General features: G+C 53.0%; 1 protein-coding gene across 1 annotated transcript in view; it reads right to left on the reverse strand.

The window, feature by feature from the left end:
* Positions 1 to 1,984: 1,984 nt before the first annotated feature.
* The window catches only part of SND1 (staphylococcal nuclease and tudor domain containing 1), a 245,016-nt gene continuing 219,313 nt past the window's right edge, over positions 1,985 to 27,687 (reverse strand). Inside the window, exons 18-24 of the mRNA XM_067469434.1 lie at positions 17,199 to 17,340; positions 10,953 to 11,076; positions 7,798 to 7,867; positions 5,308 to 5,421; positions 4,463 to 4,666; positions 4,330 to 4,374; positions 1,985 to 2,282 (exon numbers count right to left, since the gene is read on the reverse strand). Of these exons, the coding sequence (XP_067325535.1) occupies positions 2,217 to 2,282; positions 4,330 to 4,374; positions 4,463 to 4,666; positions 5,308 to 5,421; positions 7,798 to 7,867; positions 10,953 to 11,076; positions 17,199 to 17,340 (765 nt within the window). The 3' untranslated portion in view covers positions 1,985 to 2,216. The remainder of the gene's footprint in view (positions 2,283 to 4,329; positions 4,375 to 4,462; positions 4,667 to 5,307; positions 5,422 to 7,797; positions 7,868 to 10,952; positions 11,077 to 17,198; positions 17,341 to 27,687) is intronic.

Genomic DNA, 27,687 nt, shown 5'->3' on the forward strand with positions numbered 1-27,687 from the left:
ACTTGCCCTATGACTGCAACCAAAGAAGCCACCTATCTGCAGAGTCCCTGAAACCTAGGACTGCAAGCAAACATTTAATACAAAGCAAATCAAGTTGGAGCTCCTGGTAGAGCTGTACCAGAACAACTACATTGGCTATTGCTGCAAGTCATGACAGTGTGAATAAATTGCTAATATTTGCTTGAGATAGTGCTTGCAGTTCTGGAGGGACTCTTGATTTTTTGCATCTCATAGACTTAGCAGCAGGCGGATTGGGTTAACCAGTTACAATTCATGAGTAAACCAGGTTTTTTTAAAAAAATCTGAAACATTTCGGGGGGGGGTGGGTTGAACCACTAACCCCCCCCCCTCGCTACGGGCCTGACTCCCCACCACCACCACCACCCCAAAATGCACGCAAACACTTCTGCATGACCTCATTGCGGCCGCACAGCAGCAACACTATTTTGTTTTGTTTCAGACTGAGTGAGAAATGGATTAAAATGCCACCCTGCCCTTTGGGTTCAAACGTCCAGCGCCGTTTGCAGCAGCAAATAATACAAAACCCCGTCCAGGCAGCAGACGGCCGGCCAAAAACAATCAGAGCAGGCGGAGAAGCAGGCCAGGGGTCAGCAGTTGGGGGGGGGGCTTTCGAAAGGGGTTGGCGGCTCTGTGTGCCTTCCAGTCTCCTCTGCGCCCGATGGCCGTCCCACGAGTCACCTTCATATAGGATGCAACGGGTTCAAACTACAGGGAAGGAGGTTCCACCTGAATGTGAGGAAGAACTTCCTGACTGTAAGACAGTGTTTCTCAACCTGGGGGTCGGGACCCTTGGAGTAGGGGGGTTGCAAGGGGGTGTTCAAAAAAACCATCAGAAAACACAGCATTTAATGTTGGTCATGGGGGTTCTGTGTAGGAAATTTGGCCCAATTCTATCGTTGGTGGGGTTCAGAATGTGCTTTGATTGTAGATGAACTATAAATCCCAGCAACTACAACTCCCAAACGTCATGGTCTATTTTCCCCAAACTCCACCAGTGTTCACATTTGGGCATATGGAGTATTCGTGCCAAGTTTGGTCCAGATCCATCCTTGTTTGAGTCCACAGTGTTCTCTATATGTAGGTGAACTACAACTCCCAAACTTAAGGTAAATGCCTACCAAACCCTTCCAGTATTTTCTGTTGGTCATGGGAGTTTGTTGCGCCAAGTCTGGTTCAATTTCATCATTGGTGGAGTTCAGAATACTCTTTGACTGTAGGTGAACTATTAATCGACAGCAACTACAACTCCCAAATATCAAGCTCTATTTTCCTCAACCTCCACCAGTGCTCACATTTGGGCATATTGAGGATTCGTGCCAAGTTTAGTCCAGATCCATCGTTCCAAACTCAAGGCCAATGCCTACCAAACCCTTCCAGTATTTTCTGTTGGCCATGGGAGTTCTGTGTGCCAAGTTTGGTTCAATTCCATTTTCCAGTCTCTTCTGCTTTTTTTTTTCCTTCCAGTAAGAGCGCATTTTGCCTCTTTCTAGGCAAAATATAGCTGCATGGATCTTTTTTGAATTGCCTTGAATAGACAGGATTACCTTTAATATAGATGTGTTGCTGTGACATTTTTACGCTTATATTGCTTTGTTAATTTTATGTTTATGTTGTTTACTCTGTATGTACTGATGTTACTTGGAATCCGCTCTGAGTCCCCTCGGGGAGATAGAGCTGTGTATGTATGTATGTGTGTGTGTATATATATATATATATATATATATATATATATATATATATATATATATGTTAAGAGACCCTTATGATTTATGTTTTTAATAGATTTTGCTAAGGTATTATATTATGTGTTATGTGCCCCCTTCCCCAGGCACGGTGCCGTGTGTGTGTCCCCCAATCTCTATGGGGTGGAGGCAGGTTGTGTCCAGAACAGGGTGGGACCCCTGCGCACCACTCATGACCCCCCCCCCCTCATTCACTCAGAAAGAGGCGTCCCACGGCTGGCCCAGCTTCTTACTAATTTTATTTGCATACAAAGCTTTGCGCACAACATCCCCACCACCTCCCCTTCCCCTCCCCCCCCACACTGACCGCATGCCCAAAGAGGGGGGCGGCCTGGAGGGCAGCCATGGGGCGGCCACCAAGTCCATTCGCTCCAGGACACGCCCCCAACCCTTTCCTGGAGGGGGGGGGGCAGGGCTCGGAGGGGAGGGAGGGGGGAGGACAGGGACCGTGGCTCAGCGGCTGTAGCCAAACTCGTCCGCGTCGTCGGCCCGGAAGTCCCCGTAGCGCCACAAGTTCAACTGTAAGAAAGGGAGAAGGTGGGGGACGGGTGAGCAAGAGCGCCTGAGTGGAGGACCCTTCCCACCCCGCCCTCCCTTCCTGGACCCCCACCCAAAGGGCCATGGCAACTCCACCCCTGTTGGAGCTCAATCTGTGATTGTGGGGAGTGATGAGTTCCAAGAAGGTAATGGTTTGGTCAGTGATATCGATGCAGAGAATGACCAGGAGACCCCAGCTCAAAGTGTAGTTTCTCATGAGAATGTCCCTGAAGGGTGTGGGGATGATGGTGTGCTCCCTGAATTTCTACCAGAGAATTCCCATGATTTGGAGCTTGAAAAAAGCTCGGCGCCTGGCTCAGCTGCAGAAATTAATGAGCAAATAGATAGACAGGAGGAGATTCGTCAAAACAGAAGAGCCGAGCAATGGCTCAGGCGTTCTGCCAGGCTCAGAGAAAGAAAGATAAGAGAGTCAAAACTAAAAGTGAAACCAATTTCTGAGCGCTTGGGACATAGCTTAACGAGGAGATAAAAGTCCCAAGGACAGGATCTGTAGTCAGATGAAGCATCGTTTGGAATCAAGTCAAGTCAAGTCAAGACCAGAATCAAGTCAAGACCAGTTAGGACGATAAGATCGTCTGGGGAGGCCCTGCTCTCGGTCCCGCCAGCCTCACAAGCACGCCTGGCGGGGACGAGAGACTGGGCCTTCTCAGTAGTGGCCCCTCGGCTGTGGAACGGCCTTCCTACAGACATCAGATCGGCCCCCTCCTTTTTGGCATTCAGGAAGAGAGTGAAGACCTGGCTCTTCGAACAGGCTTTCAACTAAGCAGTGCAATTGATTGACTATTGGAATATGGATTAATGGACAACGAGATCGGATGCTGATTCTATTGACGAGATGTGATGGATTGTTATTTTGTTGTATTGCTGGATTGATGTTTTGATGTGAATTAATTGATATTGCTGTTTTAATTGACTAATGATCTGTTTTGTACTGTTGAATTGGTTGTTAACCGTTCTGAGTCGCCTGAGGGCTGAGAAGAGCGGTATACAAGGGAAGTCAATAAATCAATAAATAAGATCTCGTCTCTGTTTCTTGGAAGCTTTGCTTGGAAAATATTCATGTTTAACTGCCTTTGTTTCATGGTTTTGATCCTTGGATTATATGCTTTTGCATTCCATTGCCTTGGTTTCATGTTTCCTGGTTTTGAGATTTTATTTTAGACGTTCCTGCCTTTGTTTTTCATGAACTTTGATGGACTATTTTGTTCCGGCTTATCTTCCCACCTAATTGGATGTTCCTATTCCTTTAAAGTGCTTTTTTACTTTACTGCTTTTTAATTATTTTCAATGAACGGATTGCATTTCTACTCAACTGTGTGGTGTTTAAAGCCAGAGGGAGTGCAACAACCCCCAAATCCTGGGACAAGGGAGGCCGAGTGCTGCAGCAGGATTGGACTATTTCGTTCCGGCTTATCTTCCTACCTAATTGGATTTACCTATTCCTTTAAAGTGCTTTTTTACTTTACTGCTTTTTAATTATTTTCAATGAACGGATTGCATTTCTACTCAGCTGTGTGGTGTTTAAAGCCAGAGGGAGTGCAACAACCCCCAAATCCTGGGACAAGGGAGGCCGACTGCTGCAGCAGGATTGGACTATTTCGTTCCGGCTTATCTTCCTACCTAATTGGATTTACCTATTCCTTTAAAGTGCTTTTTTACTTTACTGCTTTTTAATTATTTTCAATGAACGGATTGCATTTCTACTCAGCTGTGTGGTGTTTAAAGCCAGAGGGAGTGCAACAACCCCCAAATCCTGGGACAAGGGAGGCCGACTGCTGCAGCAGGATTGGACTATTTCGTTCCGGCTTATCTTCCTACCTAATTGGATTTACCTATTCCTTTAAAGTGCTTTTTTACTTTACTGCTTTTTAATTATTTTCAATGAACGGATTGCATTTCTACTCAGCTGTGTGGTGTTTAAAGTGAGAGGGAGTGCAACAACCCCCAAATCCCGGGCCAAGGGAGGCCGAGTGCTGCTGCAGCATTGGGCGGAGCCATGCAAACTCACCCTGGCGCTCTTCGCAGCCTCCTGGGCATTCAGGTATTCCGTCACCTGCCGAGAGACAGAAGAGCGGTCTGAGAGAAGTGTGTTGGGGGGCTCCTCCCTCTCCTCCCTCCCCCTCCCGGCCCTCCAGACGTACCACTTTCTGGAACTGCTTCTCCTTGCGGGGCTCCACCATGACCAGCCCCTCCTTGACCAGCCCCAGCCCCACGTCGCCCTTGGAGTCCGCAAACTGGAGGGTCACGTGGGGGCAGCTGGGACCGGCGTGCTCCACGTTCAGCAGGCACTGCGTGTTCTGGATGTCCCGCACCACGCTGTCCACTGCGTCCGCACGCGCTTCCTCCTGTGGGGAACATGGGGGGAGATGGGGGGCAGAGTGAGCCATGGGTCAGTCCCCTCCTCAGCGAAAGAGGTGCAATGGGGCCCCCTCCCCCCCCCACAAAGTCCCTTCTACCACAGGCATGGGCATACTTCAGCCTTCCAGGAGTTTTGGACTCCAACTCCCACAATTCCTTCAGTACCTGGGCAGCATACTCATTGCACAGGCCTGGATCAACTTGGGCCTTCCCTCCAAGAGTTTTGGACTCCAACTCCCACCATTCCTAACAGCCTCGGACCCTTTCCTTTTCCCCCTCAGCCGCTGAAGCGGTGGTTTTTGAGTTATGTTAATCCCACAAACGAACATTACATTTTTATTAATATAGATGGTGCCCAACGAGGCAAAGAGGGGATCCTATGGGGCAGACCTCTGCCCCTTTTGCAGCCCCCCCCCCCCCCCACTTCTATCAGTCTCCTGGAGGCCTGGCCCTTCCTCCTCCTCCTCCTACTCCTCCTCCTCCTCCTCCAAGGAGCACTTCCCTACCTCTCTCCCACTTCCCCCCACAAACACTTTCCTTTTGGGCCTGCAGCCCACTCCCACTCACCCACCTGTCCCCCCCTGCCCCCCCACAGCCCCCCCCCCCCCGTCTTCTGGGGGTCACTTACATCCTGAGGCACCTGGATGAAGGCAAACTTGTACTCGGTGGCCTGGGCTGACAGGGCGCGCGTGCTGAAGGCGTGGGGCAGCGCGGCCAGGCGGGTGGAGGGCAGCGTCTCCTTCTGCGGGGGGGGGGGGAGAGAAGACAGAGGGGGCGCTGGGGGGAGGACTTCTGCCCCACCCACCCCCCATCCCAGGGAGGGGCAAAGGGGCAGGGGTCTGGCCAAGGTGGGGCTGCGTTCCCTGGTGTTGGGTTTCATCCCTGACCGCACAAGTCTCCAGCCCTCAATGAGGAGTTAGCCTAGATAGATTAGAGTGAGGGATTTCCTGACTGTGAGAGCCATTCAGCAGTGGAACTCTCTGCCCCAGAGTGTGGTGGAGGCTCCCTCTTTGGAAGCTTTTAAGCAGAGGCTGAATGGCCATCTGTCAGGGGTGATTTGAATGCAATATTCCTGCTTCTTGGCAGAATGGGGTTGGACTGGATGGCCCATGAGGTCTCTTCCAACTCTTTGATTCTATGATTCTATGATTTCTTCCCTAAGTTCCCTTTGCGGGTCTGTCTCAAGAAAGGGCTATTTATTTATCATGTCAGGAGCGAACCAAAACAGTTGTATTGCATTAAAAAAACAGACAAACAAACAAACAAAACACAAAACAAACTTGGTATTCTATTAATTAGAGGAAGTTACCTTTTCCCTAAAGAGATCACATTGCTAAGTATTCAAAGGGGGAGGAGATAGTGGCATGCAGGAGGAGTAAGACAACCCCCTTCTAAGCCTCTCCTTCTATTAATTCTTCCATTTAGTAGAATTAATAGGATCATAGAATCAAAGAGTTGGAAGAGACCTCATGGGCCATCCAGTCCAACCCCATTCTGCCAAGAAGCAGGAATATTGCATTCAAATCACCCCTGACAGATGGCCATCCAGCCTCTGTTTCAAAGCCTCCAAAGAAGGAGCCTCCACCACACTCTCTCCGGGGCAGAGAGTTCCACTGCTGAACGGCTCTCACAGTCAGGAAGTTCTTCCTCATGTTCAGGTGGAATCTCCTTTCTTGTAGTTCGAAGCCATTGTCCCATTGCATCCTAGTCTCACTCCAGGGAAGGAGAAAACAAGCTTGCTCCCTCCTCCTCCTCCCTGTGGCTTCCTCTCACATATTTATACATGGCTATCATATCTCGTCTCAGCCTTCTCTTCTTCAGGCTAAACATGCCCAGCTCCTTAAGCCGCTCCTCATAGGGCTTGTTCTCCAGACCCTTGATCTGCTCCCTCCTCCCTGTGGCTTCCTCTCACATATCTATACATGGCTATCATATCTCCTCTCAGCCTTCTCTTCTTCAGGCTAAACATGCCCAGCTCCTTAAGCCGCTCCTCATAGGGCTTGTTCTCCAGACCTTTTATCATTTTAGTCGCTCTCCTCTGGACACATTCCAGAAGAAGGAGCCTAGAAGGGGGGTTGTCTTGCCCATCCTGCATGCCACTATCTCCTCCCCCTTTGAATACTTAGCAATGTGATCTCTTTAGGGAAAACATAACTTCCTCTTTAAAGGTGTTTTTATTGCCCTAGTGAGGCCATGTGCTCAATTCTTCATTTTGGCCTCACACTTCTTCCTTTGTTCTCCTTGAGTGAGGAGGCCTCTTGCCATTCTCCAGGCAAGATGGAGTAGATGTGGCTATGCTGTTATTTTTCCTTTTTCCTTTCCTTGGAAGATAGCTACTTTGCTCCAAGAACCTTTCCTCTCCAGAATGGATCTCTTTGGACTTTAGGTAGAGGTAAGGTAAAGGTTGTCCCCTGACATTAAGTCCAGTCATGTCTGACTCTGAGGTGTGGTGCTCATCTCCATTTCTAAGCGGAAGAGCCGGCGTTGTCCATAGACACCTCCAAGGTCATGTGGCCAGCATGACCGCATGGAGCGCCGTTACCTTCCTGCCGGAGCGGTACCTATTGATCTACTCACATTTGCATGTTTTCGAACTGCTAGGTTGGCAGAAGCTAGGGCTGACAGCGGAAGCTCACGCCGCTCCCCGGAATCGAACCTGCGACCTTTTGGTCAACAAGCTCAGCAGCTCAGTGCTTTAACCCACTGCGCCACCAAACATTATTTTCAGAACTTATGAAGTTGTGGATCTGCAATCCTGTTCCATCCTGCTGAATGGAAACCAATCCTTGCTCTGCTGGGTATGAACTGTGCTTCTGGCACTCTGATATATATATTTTGTGGGATCACCCTCTGCCCCCCAAGTGAGGGTTATTTTGAGCCCCACAGCTCCTGATTCCCAACACCTGGGCCAAGAGCCCCTTCTTGGAAGTTGGTGTCCATCTTGAGCCAGAGATCTTCCACAGCCTCTACAGCCTGAAGGTCGCCTTGGGGCCAGCCCCATCCCTCTTCCAATCCCACTGGGCTTGGAGAGATGGGGCTACCCCGCTGCCCAGGACCCAACCATCTGCACTTGGGGACCCCCCCCCCCCCCACCGCCATCCCCACCAGCTCCACTCACATTGCCGTAGTCGATGTAGAAGACGTGCACCTTGGCCGGGGACTCCACCTTCTCCACGCGAGCGCGGTACCTGTGGAGAGAGCAGACAGAGGGAGGGAGGGAGGGAGGGGGTCGTGAGCCGCCACCCCTTGTGTGGAACTCTCTGCCCCAGAGTGTGGTGGAGGCTCCTTCTTTGGAGGCTCTTAAACAGAGGCTGGATGGCCATCTGTTGGGGATGCTTTGAACATGATTGTGATTCCGGCCATGAAAGCCTTCGACAATGCATTCCTCCTTTCAGTTTTCCTGCCCTGGGTTGACCATGTGGTCTCCACCATTCTGTCTTCTGCCTTTTTTTCCTTTCGGTGAGGACGCATTTTGCCTCTCTCTTTAGGCAAAATGTACCTGCATGGATTATCATTTTTACTTTTTTACTTTTTCACTTTTCTTAGAAGACGAGACTGAGAAAGTGAGTGCACCTCAAGACCTTTTTCTATCTTGAATGTATTTCTTTGACTTCAATAAATATTTCTGAACCTAAAGTTCTGACTCTGCCATCCTGAGCCATCCTGTTTTTTGGTTTGTTTGTTTGTTTGTTTGTTTTGTCGTGTCAGACGGCCAATTCTCTCACACCACCTCTGACACGACAAAACAAACAAACAAACAAACAAAAAAACAGGATGGCTCAGGATGGCAGAGTCAGAACACGTGGTCTCCACCATTCTGTCTTATGCCTTTTTTCCTTTCGGTGAGGACGCATTTTGCCTCTCTCTTTAGGCAAAATGTAGCTGCATGGATTATCATTTTTACTTTTTTACTTTTTCACTTTTCTTAGAAGACGAGACTGAGAAAGTGAGTGCACCTCAAGACCTTTTTCTATCTTGAATGTATTTCTTTGACTTCAATAAATATTTCTGAACCTAAAGTTCTGACTCTGCCATCCTGAGCCATCCTGTTTTTTGGTTTGTTTGTTTGTTTGTTTGTTTTGTCGTGTCAGACGGCCAATTCTCTCACACCACGTCTGACACGACAAAACAAACAAACAAACAAACAAAAAACCAGGATGGCTCAGGATGGCAGAGTCAGAACACGTGGTGTCCACCATTCTGTCTTATGCCTTTTTTCCTTTCGCTGAGGACGCATTTTACCTCTCTCTTTAGGCAAAATGTAGCTGCATGGATTTTTTTTTTACTTTTTTACTTTTTCACTTTTCTTAGAAGACGAGACTGAGAAAGCGAGTTCTAAAGTTCTGACTCTGCCATCCTGAGCCATCCTGTTTGTTTGTTTGTTTGTTTGTTTTGTCGTGTCAGACGTGGTGTGAGAGAATTGGCCGTCTGCAAGGACGTTGCCCAGGGGACGCCCGGATGTTTTTGATGTTTTATCATCCTTGTGGGAGGCTTCTCTCATGTCCCCACACGAGGAGCTGGAGCTGACAGAGGGAGCTCATCCACGCTCTCCCCAGATTCGAACCTATGACCTGTTGGACTTCAGTCCTGCCGGCACAAGGGTTTAACCCACTATGCCACCGGGGGCTCCTTGCCATCCTGTTGAATGGATCATAGAATCATAGAATCCTAGAGTTGGAAGAGACCTCCTGGGCCATCATCCAGTCCAACCCCATTCTGCCAAGAAGCAGGAATATTGCATTCAAAGCACCCCTGACAGATGGCCATCCAGCCTCTGCTTAAAAGCCTCCAAAGAAGGAGCCTCCACCACACTCCCTCCGGGGCAGAGAGTTCCACTGCTGAACGGCTCTCACAGTCAGGAAGTTCTTCCTCATGTTCAGATGGAATCTCCTCTCTTGTAGTTTGAAGCCATTCTTCCATTGCGTCCTAGTCTCCAAGGAAGCAGAAAACAAGCTTGCTCCCTCCTCCTCCCTGTGGCTTCCTCTCACATATGTATACATGGCTCTCATCATGTCTCCTCTCAGCCTTCTCTTCTCCAGGCTAAACATGCCCAGCTCCTTAAGCCGCTCCTCATAGGGCTTGTTCTCCAGACCCTTGATCTGCCCCCTCCTCCCTGTGGGTTCCTCTCACATATTGATACATGGCTATCATATCTCCTCCCAGCCTTCTCTTCTTCAGGCTAAACATGCCCAGCTCCTTAAGCCGCTCCTCATAGGGCTTGTTCTCCAGACCCTTGATCTGCCCCCTCCTCCCTGTGGGTTCCTCTCACATATTGATACATGGCTATCATATCTCCTCCCAGCCTTCTCTTCTTCAGGCTAAACATGCCCAGCTCCTTAAGCCGTTCCTCATGGGGCTTGTTCTCCAGACCCTTGATCATTTTAGTCGCCCTCCTCTGGACACATTCCAGCTTGTCAAGATCTCTCTTGAATTGTGGTGCCCAGAATTGGACACAATATTCCAGGGAATGTGGTCTAACCAAGGCAGAATAGAGCATGGGGAGCAGGACTTCCCTAGATCTAGACACTCGGCTCCTCTTGATGCCTGAGGCCAAAATCCCATTGGCTTTTTTTGCCACCAGATCACATTCCTGGCTCATGTTCACCTTCCTCCCCACGAGGACTCCAAGATCTTTTTCACACGTACTGCTCTCGAGCCAGGCCTCCTCGTCCCCCATTCTGTCTCTTTGCATATCGCTTTTCCTGCCTAAGTGGAGTCTCCTGCATTTGTGCCTGTTGAACTTCATTTTGTTAGTTTTGGCTCATCATCTCTCTAATCTGTCAAGGACTCCAAGATCTTTTCCACACGTCCTGCTCTCGAGCCAGGCCTCATCGTCCCCCATTCTGTCTCTTTGCATTTCGTTTTTCCTGCCAAAGTGGAGTATCTTGCATTTGTCCCCGTTGAACTTCATTTTGTTAATTTTGGCCCCTCTCTCTAATCTGTCACCCCAACCGAGGGTTATGTTTTGAGCCTAACCGCTCAGATTCCTGCAACACCTCACCAGGGTCGCCTGTGTGTCTCCACTCCTGTTTCCTCCCACAAGCTTATATATGGCACTGGCTGCTCTGCCACAAACACCAAGCGCTCCTCCCACACGCAGTGACAGGGCAACCCATGTGCATCTGATGCTGCATCAAGGAGGGTCTCCCCAGCCCTGGCAATCCCCTCTGGAGAGTGCGACCCCTTGCCCTGCTATGGACATCACCCCTACCCCCCCCCCCCCGCCAGCACCACCTGACCCCCTCCTGTGTCCCCCCCCCTCCCCACACTCACCACTCTCCGTCAACAAACTTGGCGATGCAGTAGTCCCCGCGGCGCGGCGTGTAGGACCCCTCGACGGGTGGGTGGGCCGCGATCTCACTCCGCATGGTCTCCATTAACTTCTCCAGCTGGGTCCCTACAATGGGGGTGGGGGCCGGGGGGGGGGTTCATGAGCCACAAAGGAGGGGCATCTGCACCAAGGTCCACCCCCCTCATCACACACATTGGGGCCTACGGCGGCCCCCTCTGCAATGGGGGGGGGGGGGGTGGCATGAGCCACAAAGGAGGGGTGTCTGAACCAAGCCCCCCCCCCATTACACACATTGGGGCCTATGGCGGCCCCCTCTTCAATGAGGGGGTGGCATGAACCACAAGGGAGGGGTGTCTGCACCAAGCCCCCCCCCCCATTACACACATTGGGGCCTACGGCGGCCCCCTCTTCAATGAGGGGGTGGCATGAACTACAAGGGAGGGGTGTCTGCACCAAGCCCCCCCCCATCACACACATTGGGGCCTACGGCGGCCCCCTCTTCAATGAGGGGGTGGCATGAGCCACAAAGGAGGGGTGTCTGCACCAAGCCCCCTCCCCATTACACACATTGGGGCCTATGGCGGCCCCCTCTTCAATGAGGGGGTGGCATGAACCACAAGGGAGGGGTGTCTGCACCAAGCCCCCCCCCATCACACACATTGGGGCCTACGGCGGCCCCCTCTTCAAGGAGGGGGTGGCATGAGCCACAAAGGAGGGGTGTCTGCACCAAGCCCCCCCCCATCACACACATTGGGGCCTACGGCGGCCCCCTCTTCAAGGAGGGGGTGGCATGAGCCACAAAGGAGGGGTGTCTGCACCAAGCCCCCCCCCCATTACACACATTGGGGCCTACGGCGGCCCCCTCTTCAAGGAGGGGGTGGCATGAGCCACAAAGGAGGGGTGTCTGCACCAAGCCCCCCCCCATCACACACATTGGGGCCTACGGCGGCCCCCTCTTCAAGGAGGGGGTGGCATGAGCCACAAAGGAGGGGTGTCTGCACCAAGCCCCCCCCCATCACACACATTGGGGCCTACGGCGGCCCCCTCTTCAAGGAGGGGGTGGCATGAGCCACAAAGGAGGGGTGTCTGCACCAAGCCCCCCCCCCCCATTACACACATTGGGGGCTACGGCGGCCCCCTCTTCAATGAGGGGGTGGCATGAGCCACAAGGGAGGGGTGTCTGCACCAAGCCCCCCCCCATCACACACATTGGGGCCTACGGCGGCCCCCTCTTCAAGGAGGGGGTGGCATGAGCCACAAAGGAGGGGTGTCTGCACCAAGCCCCCCCCCCCCATTACACACATTGGGGCCTACGGCGGCCCCCTCTTCAATGAGGGGGTGGTATGAGCCACAAGGGAGGGGTGTCTGCACCAAGCCCCCCCCCCATTACACACATTGGGGCCTACGGCGGCCCCCTCTTCAAGGAGGGGGTGGCATGAACCACAAGGGAGGGGTGTCTGCACCAAGCCCCCCCCCCATCACACACATTGGGGCCTACGGCGGCCCCCTCTTCAATGAGGGGGTGGCATGAACCACAAGGGAGGGGTGTCTGCACCAAGCCCCCCCCCCCATTACACACATTGGGGCCTACGGCGGCCCCCTCTTCAATGAGGGGGTGGCATGAACCACAAGGGAGGGGTGTCTGCACCAAGCCCCCTCCCCATTACACACATTGGGGCCTACGGCGGCCCCCTCTTCAAGGAGGGGGTGGCATGAGCCACAAAGGAGGGGTGTCTGCACCAAGCCCCCCCCCCCATTACACACATTGGGGCCTACGGCGGCCCCCTCTTCAATGAGGGGGTGGCATGAGCCACAAAGGAGGGGTGTCTGCACCAAGCCCCCCCCCCATTACACACATTGGGGCCTACGGCGGCCCCCTCTTCAAGGAGGGGGTGGCATGAGCCACAAAGGAGGGGTGTCTGCACCAAGCCCCCCCCCCCCATTACACACATTGGGGCCTACGGCGGCCCCCTCTTCAATGAGGGGGTGGTATGAGCCACAAGGGAGGGGTGTCTGCACCAAGCCCCCCCCCCATTACACACATTGGGGCCTACGGCGGCCCCCTCTTCAAGGAGGGGGTGGCATGAACCACAAGGGAGGGGTGTCTGCACCAAGCCCCCCCCCCATCACACACATTGGGGCCTACGGCGGCCCCCTCTTCAATGAGGGGGTGGCATGAACCACAAGGGAGGGGTGTCTGCACCAAGCCCCCCCCCCCATTACACACATTGGGGCCTACGGCGGCCCCCTCTTCAATGAGGGGGTGGCATGAACCACAAGGGAGGGGTGTCTGCACCAAGCCCCCTCCCCATTACACACATTGGGGCCTACGGCGGCCCCCTCTTCAAGGAGGGGGTGGCATGAGCCACAAAGGAGGGGTGTCTGCACCAAGCCCCCCCCCCCATTACACACATTGGGGCCTACGGCGGCCCCCTCTTCAATGAGGGGGTGGTATGAGCCACAAAGGAGGGGTGTCTGCACCAAGCCCCCCCCCCATTACACACATTGGGGCCTACGGCGGCCCCCTCTTCAAGGAGGGGGTGGCATGAGCCACAAAGGAGGGGTGTCTGCACCAAGCCCCCCCCCCCCATTACACACATTGGGGCCTACGGCGGCCCCCTCTTCAATGAGGGGGTGGTATGAGCCACAAGGGAGGGGTGTCTGCACCAAGCCCCCCCCCCATTACACACATTGGGGCCTACGGCGGCCCCCTCTTCAAGGAGGGGGTGGCATGAACCACAAGGGAGGGGTGTCTGCACCAAGCCCCCCCCCCATCACACACATTGGGGCCTACGGCGGCCCCCTCTTCAATGAGGGGGTGGCATGAACCACAAGGGAGGGGTGTCTGCACCAAGCCCCCCCCCCCATTACACACATTGGGGCCTACGGCGGCCCCCTCTTCAATGAGGGGGTGGCATGAACCACAAGGGAGGGGTGTCTGCACCAAGCCCCCTCCCCATTACACACATTGGGGCCTACGGCGGCCCCCTCTTCAAGGAGGGGGTGGCATGAGCCACAAAGGAGGGGTGTCTGCACCAAGCCCCCCCCCCCATTACACACATTGGGGCCTACGGCGGCCCCCTCTTCAATGAGGGGGTGGCATGAGCCACAAAGGAGGGGTGTCTGCACCAAGCCCCCCCCCCCCATTACACACATTGGGGCCTACGGCGGCCCCCTCTTCAATGAGGGGGTGGTATGAGCCACAAGGGAGGGGTGTCTGCACCAAGCCCCCCCCCCCATCACACACATTGGGGCCTACGGCGGCCCCCTCTTCAATGAGGGGGTGGCATGAACTACAAGGGAGGGGTGTCTGCACCAAGCCCCCCCCCATCACACACATTGGGGCCTACGGCGGCCCCCTCTTCAAGGAGGGGGTGGCATGAGCCACAAAGGAGGGGTGTCTGCACCAAGCCCCCCCCCATCACACACATTGGGGCCTACGGCGGCCCCCTCTTCAAGGAGGGGGTGGCATGAGCCACAAAGGAGGGGTGTCTGCACCAAGCCCCCCCCCATCACACACATTGGGGCCTACGGCGGCCCCCTCTTCAATGAGGGGGTGGCATGAACCACAAGGGAGGGGTGTCTGCACCAAGCCCCCCCCCATCACACACATTGGGGCCTACGGCGGCCCCCTCTTCAAGGAGGGGGTGGCATGAGCCACAAAGGAGGGGTGTCTGCACCAAGCCCCCTCCCCATTACACACATTGGGGCCTACGGCGGCCCCCTCTTCAAGGAGGGGGTGGCATGAGCCACAAAGGAGGGGTGTCTGCACCAAGCCCCCCCCCATCACACACATTGGGGCCTACGGCGGCCCCCTCTTCAAGGAGGGGGTGGCATGAGCCACAAAGGAGGGGTGTCTGCACCAAGCCCCCCCCCATCACACACATTGGGGGCTACGGCGGCCCCCTCTTCAATGAGGGGGTGGCATGAGCCACAAGGGAGGGGTGTCTGCACCAAGCCCCCCCCCATCACACACATTGGGGCCTACGGCGGCCCCCTCTTCAATGAGGGGGTGGCATGAGCCACAAAGGAGGGGTGTCTGCACCAAGCCCCCCCCCCATTACACACATTGGGGCCTACGGCGGCCCCCTCTTCAATGAGGGGGTGGCATGAGCCACAAAGGAGGGGTGTCTGCACCAAGCCCCCCCCCCATTACACACATTGGGGCCTACGGCGGCCCCCTCTTCAAGGAGGGGGTGGCATGAGCCACAAGGGAGGGGTGTCTGCACCAAGCCCCCCCCCCATTACACACATTGGGGCCTACGGCGGCCCCCTCTTCAATGAGGGGGTGGCATGAGCCACAAGGGAGGGGTGTCTGCACCAAGCCCCCCCCCCCATTACACACATTGGGGCCTACGGCGGCCCCCTCTTCAATGAGGGGGTGGCATGAACCACAAGGGAGGGGTGTCTGCACCAAGCCCCCTCCCCATTACACACATTGGGGCCTACGGCGGCCCCCTCTTCAAGGAGGGGGTGGCATGAGCCACAAAGGAGGGGTGTCTGCACCAAGCCCCCCCCCCCATTACACACATTGGGGCCTACGGCGGCCCCCTCTTCAATGAGGGGGTGGCATGAGCCACAAAGGAGGGGTGTCTGCACCAAGCCCCCCCCCCCATTACACACATTGGGGCCTACGGCGGCCCCCTCTTCAATGAGGGGGTGGTATGAGCCACAAGGGAGGGGTGTCTGCACCAAGCCCCCCCCCCCATCACACACATTGGGGCCTACGGCGGCCCCCTCTTCAATGAGGGGGTGGCATGAACCACAAGGGAGGGGTGTCTGCACCAAGCCCCCCCCCCCATCACACACATTGGGGCCTACGGCGGCCCCCTCTTCAAGGAGGGGGTGGCATGAGCCACAAAGGAGGGGTGTCTGCACCAAGCCCCCTCCCCATCACACACATTGGGGCCTACGGCGGCCCCCTCTTCAATGAGGGGGTGGCATGAACTACAAGGGAGGGGTGTCTGCACCAAGCCCCCCCCCATCACACACATTGGGGCCTACGGCGGCCCCCTCTTCAAGGAGGGGGTGGCATGAGCCACAAAGGAGGGGTGTCTGCACCAAGCCCCCCCCCATCACACACATTGGGGCCTACGGCGGCCCCCTCTTCAAGGAGGGGGTGGCATGAGCCACAAAGGAGGGGTGTCTGCACCAAGCCCCCCCCCATCACACACATTGGGGGCTACGGCGGCCCCCTCTTCAATGAGGGGGTGGCATGAACCACAAGGGAGGGGTGTCTGCACCAAGCCCCCCCCCATTACACACATTGGGGCCTACGGCTGCCCCCTCTTCAATGAGGGGGTGGCATGAGCCACAAAGGAGGGGTGTCTGCACCAAGCCCCCCCCCCATTACACACATTGGGGCCTACGGCGGCCCCCTCTTCAATGAGGGGGTGGCATGAACCACAAGGGAGGGGTGTCTGCACCAAGCCCCCCCCCCATTACACACATTGGGGCCTACGGCAGCCCCCTCTTCAATGAGGGGGTGGCATGAGCCACAAGGGAGGGGCGTCTGCACCAAGCCCCCCCCCCCCCATTACACACATTGGGGACTATGGTAGCCCCCTCCACACAACTCTCTGGGAATTCCCCACCCAGGGCAGAAGAGAGGCACATTGCCCCCAGACCCAAATGGAGGTCTCTCAGTATGGACAGCACCGGTTGTGCTTGTGCCTCACCCCAAAGACCCCCCCCCCCCAACATTAGTAGGCTTTGAACGTGGCACACGGACGCTTCTGAGCTGCACGGCCATGAATGATTCAGGTCCACCTTGAATCATTAAACGGCTGGAGAAGAGCAACGACAGGGGTGACGCCTAGTGCGGCTCCAGGAAGGAAGCAGCTTGGAGGGAGGGAGGGAGGTGGCCGACCCCCGGACCCCCGAATGGGGGTCCGGGGGTCGGCCACCTCCCTCCCTCCCTCCAAGCTGCTTCCTTCCTGGAGTCGCACTAGGCGACGCCCCTGCTCTGCCACAGACACCGGGCCCAGGGTACCACCCCCCCACCAGCAGAACAGGGGGGGGGGTCCATGGTTGGGTCAGTGAAAGCCCTTGAAGACTGTTCGCTCCTCCTCCATGCAGACCTCCTCGCTATTGCATCCTATGGGGTTCCTCGAGGCCCCCCAGCTCCACTCTGGGCCCCAAACCAGGGAATCCCGCAGGGTGTAGGAGGAAGCCCCCTTCCACAGCCCCCTCCCCACCGCTACCCATTCCTCCCCGCCTTCGGTTACCGGTCTCCACGTCCTGCACATAGAAGTGGAGGTCGTCCGTGATCTCCGTGACGAAGACGGGCTTGTAATTGGCCGTGCGCTCCTTCTCCTCGGGGACGTCCACCACGTCTTCCAGGGGGGGCTCCTCGTACTGAGACCACACCTGGGGGGGGAGAAGGAGGGCAGGAGGGTGTTGGACTCTGGAGGGGGAGAATGGGGGGTCTTTCCAGGGTGGGAGGGGCCCTAGGCAAATTGGGGGGGGGCAAGGGACCCTGCTAAGTTAACCCCTAGGAGGTCAGCGGGGAAGGGGGGCCTGGAGGGCATAGGAGGAAGCCCCCTCCCACTGACATGAGTGGGGCTCTGGAGTAATGGGGGGGGGGCAAGGTGAAGGGGTCAGGAATCTGCAACCCCCAGGAGGTCAGTTGGAGAAGGACCAGTCCCTCAGTCAGACTGGCTTGCAGGACGGGCCTCAGGCTGACCAGCAGCTCTGACTGGAGCAAGCCTCAGCACTTTGTCCTTTCGTATTGTTTATTTTGCTCTTATGTTTTACTTATTTTATTGTGTTGTTATTTTTTTGTCGTTCTGTATTTATTTTGCTGTAATGTATTATCGGGCTTGGCCTCATGTCAGCCGCCACGAATCCTCTTTGGGAAGATATAAATAAAGACTATTATTATTATTATTATTATTATCTATCGGACAGATAGCAAGCTGTTCAACCTCAGCCGACTGAAAGCCAAAACCAAGGTTACAACAACATCTGTTATAGAACTCCAGTATGCTGATGACAACGTCGTCTGTGCGCATTCAGAAGAAGACCTAAAAGCCACTCTAAATACCTTTGCAGAAGCATACAAGAAGCTCGGCCTGTCATTGAACATTGAAAAAACCAAGGTGCTCTTCCAGCAGTCACCAGCCAGCCCCTCTCCAATGCCAGAGATACAGCTTCATGGTGTAACATTAGAAAATGTTGACCATTTCTGCTCCCTTGGCAGCCACCTCTCCACCAAAGTCAATATCGACACCGAAATACAACACCGCCTGAGTTCTGCGAGCGCAGCATTCTTCCGAATGAAGCAGAGAGTGTTTGAGGACCGGGACATCCGTAGGGAGACCAAAGTGCTTGTTTATAGAGCTATTGTCCTCCCAACCCTGCTATACGCCTGTGAAACGTGGACTGTCTACAGAAGTCAACACTGACACCGAAATACAACACCGCCTGAGCTCTGCGAGTGCAGCATTCTTCCGAATGAAACAGAGTTTGAGGACCAGGACATCCGTAGGGAGACCAAGGTGCTTGTCTATAAAGCTATTCCCCTCCCAACCCTGCTCTTTGCCTGCGAAACGTGGATTGTCTGCAGACGTCACATGCAACTCCTGGAACGATTCTATCAGCGTTGCCTCTGAAAAATCCTGCAAATCTCTTGAGAAGACAGGTGGGGAAATGTCAATGTGCTGGAAGAAGCAAAGACCACCAGCATTGAAGCGATGGTCCTCTGCCATCAACTCCACTGGAACGGCCACGTTGTCCAGATGCCCAAAGACCACCGTCTCCCAAAGCAGTTGCTCTACTCCGAACTCAAGAACGGAAAACGGAATGTCGGTGGACAGGAAAAGAGATTGAAAAATGGGCTCAAAGCCAACCTTAAAAACTCTGGCATAGACACCAAGAGAGAACTGGGAAGCCCTGGCCCTTGAGCGCTCCAGCTGGAGGTCAGCTGTGACCAGCAGTGCTGCAGAATTTGAAGAGGCACGAATGGAGGGTGAAAGGGAGAAGCATGCCAAGAGGAAGAAGGCACGTCAAGCCAACCCCGACCGAGACCACCTTCCACGTGGAAACCAATGTCCTCACTGCGGGAGAAGATGCAGAGGAAGAAGAGGGCTCTACAGCCACATACAGACCCACAAGAACACTAGAAGACAATCATCCCCAGAAAACGAGGGATCGCCTAAATAAGTAAGTAAGTATTATTATTATTATTATTATTATTATTATTATTATTGTTATAAACACAACAAGATGAGTCCACCGCAGAAACTCTGCTGGCTGTTGAATTGGATCACACGTTGGACACTTCCCAAGTGTCTAGGACTGTGTGATGTATTGGCGAATGATGCGTGCAGATCCCAGTAAGTGGCCTTCTGCAGCTGACAGGTTGTCATCTTATCAGCACCGATTGTGTTTAAGTGCAGGCCAAGGTCTTGAGGCACTGCACCCAGTGTGCCCATCACCACTAGGACCCCCTTGACTAGCTTGTGCCAGAGTCTTTGCAGTTTGACCTTTAAATCCTCATATTGTGTCAGCTTTTCCAGTTGTTTCTCTTCAATCCTGCTCTCACCTGGGATTGCGACATCGACCATCCATACTTTGTTTTTTAACACGATCATGAGGTCAGGAGTGTTGTGTTCCAGAACTCTGTCTGTCTGAATCCAGAAATCCCAGAGAAGTTTGGCGTGTTCATTCTCTGTAACTTTTTCCGGCTTGTGATCCCACCAGTTCTTTGTCGCAGGAAGATGGTCTTTGTGGCACAAGTTCCAAGGAATCCCCTGAGCAAGGGTGTTGTGCCTCTGCTTGGAGTCTGTCTGCGCAATCTTCTTGCAGCAGCTGAGGATGTGCTGCTTCTTTGCAGAGTCTACACTTGGGATCTGTTGCTGACTTTTCAATTCTTGCTTTGATGGTGTTTGTGGCACAACTTCCAGTAAATCATCTGAGCAATGTGCCTCTGCTTGTAGTCTATCCACGATCTTCTTGCAGCAGCTGAGGATGGGATCTATTGTTTTGCCTGCTTCCTTGCAGAGACTACACTTGGGATCTGTTGTTGACTTTTCAATTCTTGCTTTGATGGTGTTTGTGGCACAAGTTCCAATGAATCATCTGAGCAATGGTGTTGTGCCTCTGCTTGTAGTCTATCCACAATCTTCTTGCAGCAGCTGAGGATGGGATCTATTGTTTCGCCTGGTTCCTTGCAGAGTCTACATTTGGGATCTGCTGTTGACTTTTCAATTCTTGTTTTGATGGTGTTTGTGGCCAAGTTCCAGTAAATCATCTGAGCAAGGGTGTTGTGCCTCTGCTTGGAGTCTGACCGTGATCTTCTTGCAGCAGCTGAGGATGGGATCTATTGTTTCGCCTGCTTCCTTGCAGAGTCTACACTTGGGATCTGTTGTTGACTTTTCAATTCTTGCTTTGATGGTGTTTGTGGCACAAGTTCCAATGAATCACCTGAGCAACGGTGTTGTGCCTCTGCTTGGAGTCTGACCGTGATCTTCTTGCAGCAGCTGAGGGTGGGATCTATTGTTTCGCCTGCTTCCTTGCAGAGTCTACACTTGGGATCTGTTGTTGACTTTTCAATTCTTGCTTTGATGGTGTTTGTGGCACAAGTTCCAATGAATCATCTGAGCAAGGGTGTTGTGCCTCTGCTTGGAGTCTGACCGTGATCTTCTTGCAGCAGCTGAGGATGGGATCTATTGTTTCGCCTGCTTCCTTGCAGAGTCTACACTTGGGATCTGTTGTTGACTTTTCAATTCTTGCTTTGATGGTGTTTGTGGCACAAGTTCCAAGGAATCATCTGAGCAAGGGTGTTGTGCCTCTGCTTGGAGTCTGACCGTGATCTTCTTGCAGCAGCTGAGGATGGGATCTATTGTTTCACATGCTTCCTTGCAGAGTCTACACTTGGGATCTGTTGTTGACTTTTCAATTCTTGCTTTGATGGTGTTTGTGGCACAAGTTCCAATGAATCATCTGAGCAAGGGTGTTGTGCCTCTGCTTGTAGTCTATCCACAATCTTCTTGCAGCAGCTGAGGATGGGATCTATTGTTTCGCCTGCTTCCTTGCAGAGTCTACACTTGGGATCTGTTGTTGACTTTTCAATTCTTGCTTTGATGGTGTTTGTGGCACAAGTTCCAGTAAATCATCTGAGCAATGGTGTTGTGCCTCTGCTTGTAGTCTATCCACAATCTTCTTGCAGCAGCTGAGGATGGGATCTATTGTTTCGTCTGCTTCCTTGCAGAGTCTACATTTGGGATCTGCTGTTGACTTTTCAATTCTTGTTTTGATGGTGTTTGTGGCCAAGTTCCAGTAAATCATCTGAGCAAGGGTGTTGTGCCTCTGCTTGGAGTCTGACCGTGATCTTCTTGCAGCAGCTGAGGGTGGGATCTATTGTTTCGCCTGCTTCCTTGCAGAGTCTACACTTGGGATCTGTTGCTGACTTTTCAATTCTTGCTTTGATGGTGTTTGTGGCACAAGTTCCAGTAAATCATCTGAGCAGCGGTGTTGTGCCTCTGCTTGGAGTCTGACCGTGATCTTCTTGCAGCAGCTGAGGATGGGATCTAGTGTTTCGCCTGCTTCCTTGCAGAGTCTACACTTGGGATCTGTTGTGGACTTTTCAATTCTTGCTTTGATGGTGTTTGTGACACAAGTTTCAATGAATCATCTGAGCAATGGTGTTGTGCCTCTGCTTGGAGTCTGACCGTGATCTTCTTGCAGCAGCTGAGGGTGGGATCTATTGTTTCGCCTGCTTCCTTGCAGAGTCTACACTTGGGATCTGGCTATTATTATTGTTGTTGATGTTGTTATTGTTGTTGTTATTGTACACAGAGCAAGTGGGGAGGGAGGGAGCGCTGCAGCGCAGGCCGTTTGAGAGGAGTCCCAGGAGGCTTCTCCCTCGGCTTCAAGAGGCACCTGAGCTAGCATTACGGACAGGTAATCATATCCTTCTCTCTATGGACTCTTTCAGTGGACAGTCTTTTCCCGCATCCATCCAAGTAAGCCTTGCCTCCCTTTTTCAAACCTTCCCAGCGTACCGCCCTGCGCATTTCCTCCTCTCGTTTCCTGCCATAAGCTCATGCACAGCCCTGACTACGCTGCGCCCGTCTCTGCTATGGATATTCCCGCAAGGCCTGCTCTGCCCCACAGAGTGTCTCACTGGGGGGGGGGGGGGAAGAGGCAGAAGGGGGCACAGGGGGGGCACAGGGGGGTCTTCATCCTGCCCCACCCACCTGCCCCCCTGTCCCCTCCCTCCCTCTCGTTCCCCAATTGTTCCAGGTGGCAATCCTGCCCTGCTTCTCCCCCCCCCCCCCCCCGCCACATGAGTAGAGCGCGGCCGCACTGATGCAAAGAGACAGCCTGTCAAGTCCAATTGAGTCGCCGGGTGGGCAGCCAAGCACCAGGAGAGAGAGAGAGAGAGAGAGAGAGAGAGAGAGAACGGGAGAAAAAGACCGACAGAGAAGCCCCCCCTCCCACGGCCATAGAATCTGAGTCTGCAGCATTCCCTCCCACTTGCATGCCCCCCACCCCAGAGTGGTGTGGGGGGGGGGGGGTGAGGTGGGCCCCACCCAAGTCAGCACAGCCCCCCCCCACACACACACATACACATACACACACACCTGGCACAGGTGGGCTGCTCCACCTCCTAGGAGGTGAAGAGGAGGGAAGAGGTATGTCTGCAGGGTGGGGGGGGGCATGAAGAGAGGCTATCCCCCCCCCACCCAAACTAGCCCTGAGTATGTGTATATACATGAGGGTCATGTATAAACATGTGAAAAGGTGTCTTAAGGGTTGTTTTTCTGCTTGAAACTAGGACTCAATGGAGATTCCACCTGAACATTACGAAGAACTTCCTGGCCGGAAGAAGAGTTGTTCAGCAGTGGAACTCTCTGCCACCGAGTCCAGTGGAAGCTCCTTCCTTGGAGGCTTTTAAAGAGAGGCTGGATGGCCAACACGTGAAAAGCTGTCGGAAGGGTTGTTTTTCTGCTGCCCTTGAAACTAGGACTCAATGGAGATTCCACTTGAACATTATGAAGAACTTCCTGGCTGGAAGAAGAGCTGTTCAGCAGTGGAACTCTCTGCCACCGAGTCCAGTGGAAGCTCCTTCCTTGGAGGCTTTTAAAGAGAAGCTGGATGGCCATCTCTGGGGGGGAGAAGGTTGCTTTGATTGTGCTTTTCCTGCATGGAAGGGGTTGGACTGAATGACCTTTGGTGGGCCCTTCCAACTCTATGATTCTGTGAGTCTATGAAAGGATGCCATAAGAAAGAGGCAGCAGGACTAGGAGCCATGGGTTCAAAGGACAGGAAAGGAAGGAGATTCCACCAGAATGTTACGAAGAACTTCCTGACTGTAAGAAGAGCTGTTTAGCAGTGGAACTCTCTGCCACTGAGTCCAGTGGAAGCTCCTTCCTTGGAGGCTTTTAAAGAGAGGCTGGATGGCCATCTCTTTTTTGGGGGGGGGGGTTGCTTTGATTGTGCTTTTCCTGCACGGAAGGGGTTGGACTGAATGGCCTTTGGTGGGCCCTTCCAACTCTATGATTCTGTGAGTCTATGAAAGGATGCCATAAGGAAGAGGAAGCAGGACTAGGAGCCATGGGTTCAAAGGACAGGAAAGGAACGAGATTCCACCTGAACGTTACGAAGAACTTCCTGCCCGGAAGAAGAGCTGTTCAGCAGTGGAACTCTCTGCCACTGAGTCCAGTGGAAGCTCCTTCCTTGGAGGCTTTTAAACAGGGGTTGCACTTGTATTGTCAAAGGCTTTCATGGTTGGAATCACTGGGTTGTTGTAGGTTTTTTCAGGCTGTATGGCCATGTTCTAGAGGCACTCTCTCCTGACGTTTCGCCTGCATCTATGGCAAGCATCCTCAGAGGGAGTGAGGTCTGTTGGAACTAGGAAAAAAGGGTTTAGATATCTGTGGAATGATGACCAGGGTGGGGCAAAGGACTCTTGTCTGCTGGAGCTAGGTGGGAATGTTTCAACTGGGTTGTTGTAGGTTTTTTCGGGTGATATGGCCATAGTCTAAAGGCATTCTCTCCTGACGTTTCGCCTGCATCTATGGCAAGCATCCTCAGAGGGAGTGAGGTCCGTTGGAACTAGGAAAATAGGTTTACATATCTGTGGAATAATGACCAGGGTGGGACAAAGGACTCTTGTCTGCTGGAGCTAGGTGGGAATGTTTCAACTGACCACCTTGATTAGCATTTGATGGCCTGGCAGTGCCTGGGGGAATCTTTTGTTGAGAGGTGTGTAGATGTGCCTGATTCATTCATTGTAATTGGAAGTAGGAAAATGGGTTTAGATATCTGTGGAATAATGACCAGGGTGGGACAAAGGACTCTTGTCTGCTGGAGCTAGGTGGGAATGTTTCAACTGACCACCTTGATTAGCATTTGATGGCCTTGCAGTGCCTGGGGGAATCTTTTGTTGAGAGGTGTGTAGATGTGCCTGATTCATTCGTTGTAATTGGAAGGCTTTATACATGGACTTCACCAGATGACGGCTTTATACATGGACTTCACCAGATGGTCAGCACCGAAATCAGATTGACTACATCCTTTGCAGCCAAAGGTGGCGGACATCCATCCAGTCGGTGAAAACAAGACCTGGGGCTGACTGTAGCTCAGATCACGAACTTCTTATTGCCCAATTTAGAATAAAACTAAAGAGATCAGGGAAAATACACAGACCAGTTAGATATGATCTCACTAACATTCCTAGCGAATATACAGTGGAAGTGAAGAACAGATTTGAAGGACTAGATTTAGTAAACAGAGTCCCAGAAGAACTATGGACAGAAGTCCGCGACATTGTTCAGGAGGCGGCAACAAAGTACGTTCCAAAGAAAAAGAAAACCAAGAAGGCAAAATGGTTGTCTGCTGAGACACTGGAAGTAGCCCAAGAAAGGAGGAAAGCAAAAGGAAACAGGGATAAGGGGAGATATGCCCAGTTAAATGCGCAATTCCAGAGGTTAGCCAGAAGAGATAAGGAACTATTTTTAAACAAGCAATGCATGGAAGTGGAAGAAGACAACAGAATAGGAAGGACAAGAGACCTCTTCCAGAAAATTAGAAACATTGGAGGTAAATTTCAGGCAAAAATTGGTATGATAAGAAACAAAGATGGCAGGGACCTAACAGAAGCTGAAGAGATCAAGAGAAGGTGGCGAGATTATACAGAAGATCTGTATAGGAAGGATAACAATATCGAGGATAGCTTTGACGGTGTGGTGAATGAATTAGAACCAGACATCCTGAGGAGTGAGGTTGAATGGGCCTTAAGAAGCATTGCTAACAACAAGGCCGCAGGAGACGACGGGATCCCAGCTGAACTGTTTAAAATCTTAAAAGATGATGCCGTCAAGGTGATGCATGCCATTTGCCAGCAAATATGGAAAACACAAGAATGGCCATCAGACTGGAAAAAATCAACTTACATCCCCATACCAAAAAAGGGAAATGCGAAAGACTGCTCCAACTTCCGTACAGTGGCCCTTATTTCTCATGCCAGCAAGGTAATGCTCAAGATCCTGCAAGGAAGAAGACTCCTGCAAGGCATGGAGCGAGAGTTGCCAGATGTTCAAGCTGGGTTTAGAAAAGGCAGAGGAACGAGAGACCAAATTGCCAATATCCGCTGGATAATGGAGAAAGGCAGGGAGTTTCAGAAAAACATCTACTTCTGCTTCATTGACTATTCTAAAGCCTTTGACTGTGTGGATCATCATAAATGGTGGCAAGTCCTTGGTGGGATGGGCATCCCAAGCCACCTTGTCTCTCTCCTGAGGAATCTGTACAAGGACCAAGTGGCAACAGTCAGAACTGACCACGGAACAACAGACTGGTTCAAGATTGGGAAAGGCGTCCGGCAAGGCTGCATACTCTCACCCAACCTTTTTAACTTGTATGCAGAACACATCATGCGATGTGCGGGGCTTGATGAATGCAAAGCTGGGGTGAAAATTGCTGGAAGAAACATGAACAACCTCAGATATGCAGATGACACCACTCTGATGGCCGAAAGCGAGGAGGAGCTGAGGAGCCTTCTCATCAAGGTGAAAGAAGAAAGCGCAAAAGCCGGGTTGCAGCTAAACGTCAAAAAAACCAAGATTATGGCAACAAGAATGATTGACAACTGGAAAATAGAGGGAGAAAATGTGGAGGCCGTGACAGGGTTTGTATTTCTAGGCGCAAAGATTACTGCAGATGCAGACTGTGGCCAGGAAATCAGGAGACGCTTCCTTCTTGGGAGGAGAGCAATGTCCAATCTCGATAAAATAGTCAAGAGTAGAGACATCAGACTGGCAACAAAGATCCGCCTAGTCCAAGCCATGGTATTCCCTGTAGTCACCTACGGATGTGAGAGCTGGACCTGAGGGAAGGCTGAGCGAAGGAAGATAGATGCTTTTGAGCTGTGGTGCTGGAGGAAAGTGCTGAGAGTGCCTTGGACTGCAAGAAGATCCAACCAGTCCATCCTCCAGGAAATAAAGCCTGGCTGCTCACTGGAAGGAAGGATGCTAGAGACAAAGTTGAAGTACTTTGGCCACATCATGAGGAGACAGGAAAGCCTAGAGAAGACAATTATGCTGGGGAAAGTGGAAGGCAAAAGGAAGAGGGGCCGACCTAGGGCAAGATGGATGGATGGCATCCTTGAAGTGACTGGACTGACCTTGAAGGAGCTGGGGGTGGTGACGGCCGACAGGGAGCTCTGGCGTGGGCTGGTCCACGAGGTCACGAAGAGTCGGAGACGACTGAACGAATGAACAATTGGAAGTAGGAAAATGGGTTTACATATCTGTGGAATAATGACCGGGGTGGGGCAAAGGACTCTTGTCTGCTGGAGCTAGGTGGGAATGTTTCAACTGGGTTGTTGTAGGTTTTTTCGGGTGATATGGCCATAGTCTAGAGGCATTCTCTCCTGACGTTTCGCCTGCATCTATGGCAAGCATCCTCAGAGGGAGTGAGGTCTGTTGGAACTAGGAAAAAGGGTTTAGATATCTGTGGAATGATGACCAGGGTGGGACAAAGGACTCTTGTCTGCTGGAGCTAGGTGGGAATGTTTCAACTGACCACCTTGACTAGTTGGGTTGGACTAATTGGCCCGTGGGATTCTATGTGCGCAAGGGTTTGGGAAGGTCTTCCTATTGCGCTCCCCGGAACTGGGTGCAAATGCGGATGGGCACCCGGCCGGAAGGAAGCCAGGGGCCACATCAGCTGGAAAAGAGGGGCCCTCGGAGCTGACACGGCTACTATTAAGGGAGAAGACCAAATCTCCAAACTGTCCTTGAACCAAAACCTATAGGTTATGGGCCCAGCATTTTCTGCAAGCGGAGCCCATTACGATCTATTGGCTTTGGGTGGTGTGCCCAGGCCCCCCACTCAACAAAGCAGCCCCTCGGCAGCAGAACTCGCCCTCCCTCCAAGCCTGGGACCCTGGAAGGCCCACAAGGGGGGGAGGGTCTCCTGTGAGACGGACCCCCAGTTCGCCCCCCCCAGCCCCTCCGGATTGGGCATCCGGAAGCGTGTGCCCACCTTCCAAGGAAATCTCTGTCCACAGACGCCGGGTGACGCGCCTCTCCCCCGAAGGCGCATCGCGGTTGCCCCTGATTTAATTACGGGAGGAATTAAGCCAAACGGTCTTGCCGGGAGCCCGGGGGAGCCTGCCGCAGCCGCCCAGAAGACGAGCAAGGCCCCATTAAGAGATATGCAGAGGGAGGGAGGGAAGGAAGGAAAGAGGGAAGGAAAGAGGGAAAG

This window comes from Anolis sagrei, chromosome 5 (assembly GCF_037176765.1).
Source record: "Anolis sagrei isolate rAnoSag1 chromosome 5, rAnoSag1.mat, whole genome shotgun sequence".
Classification (NCBI taxonomy): Eukaryota; Metazoa; Chordata; class Lepidosauria; order Squamata; family Dactyloidae; genus Anolis; species Anolis sagrei.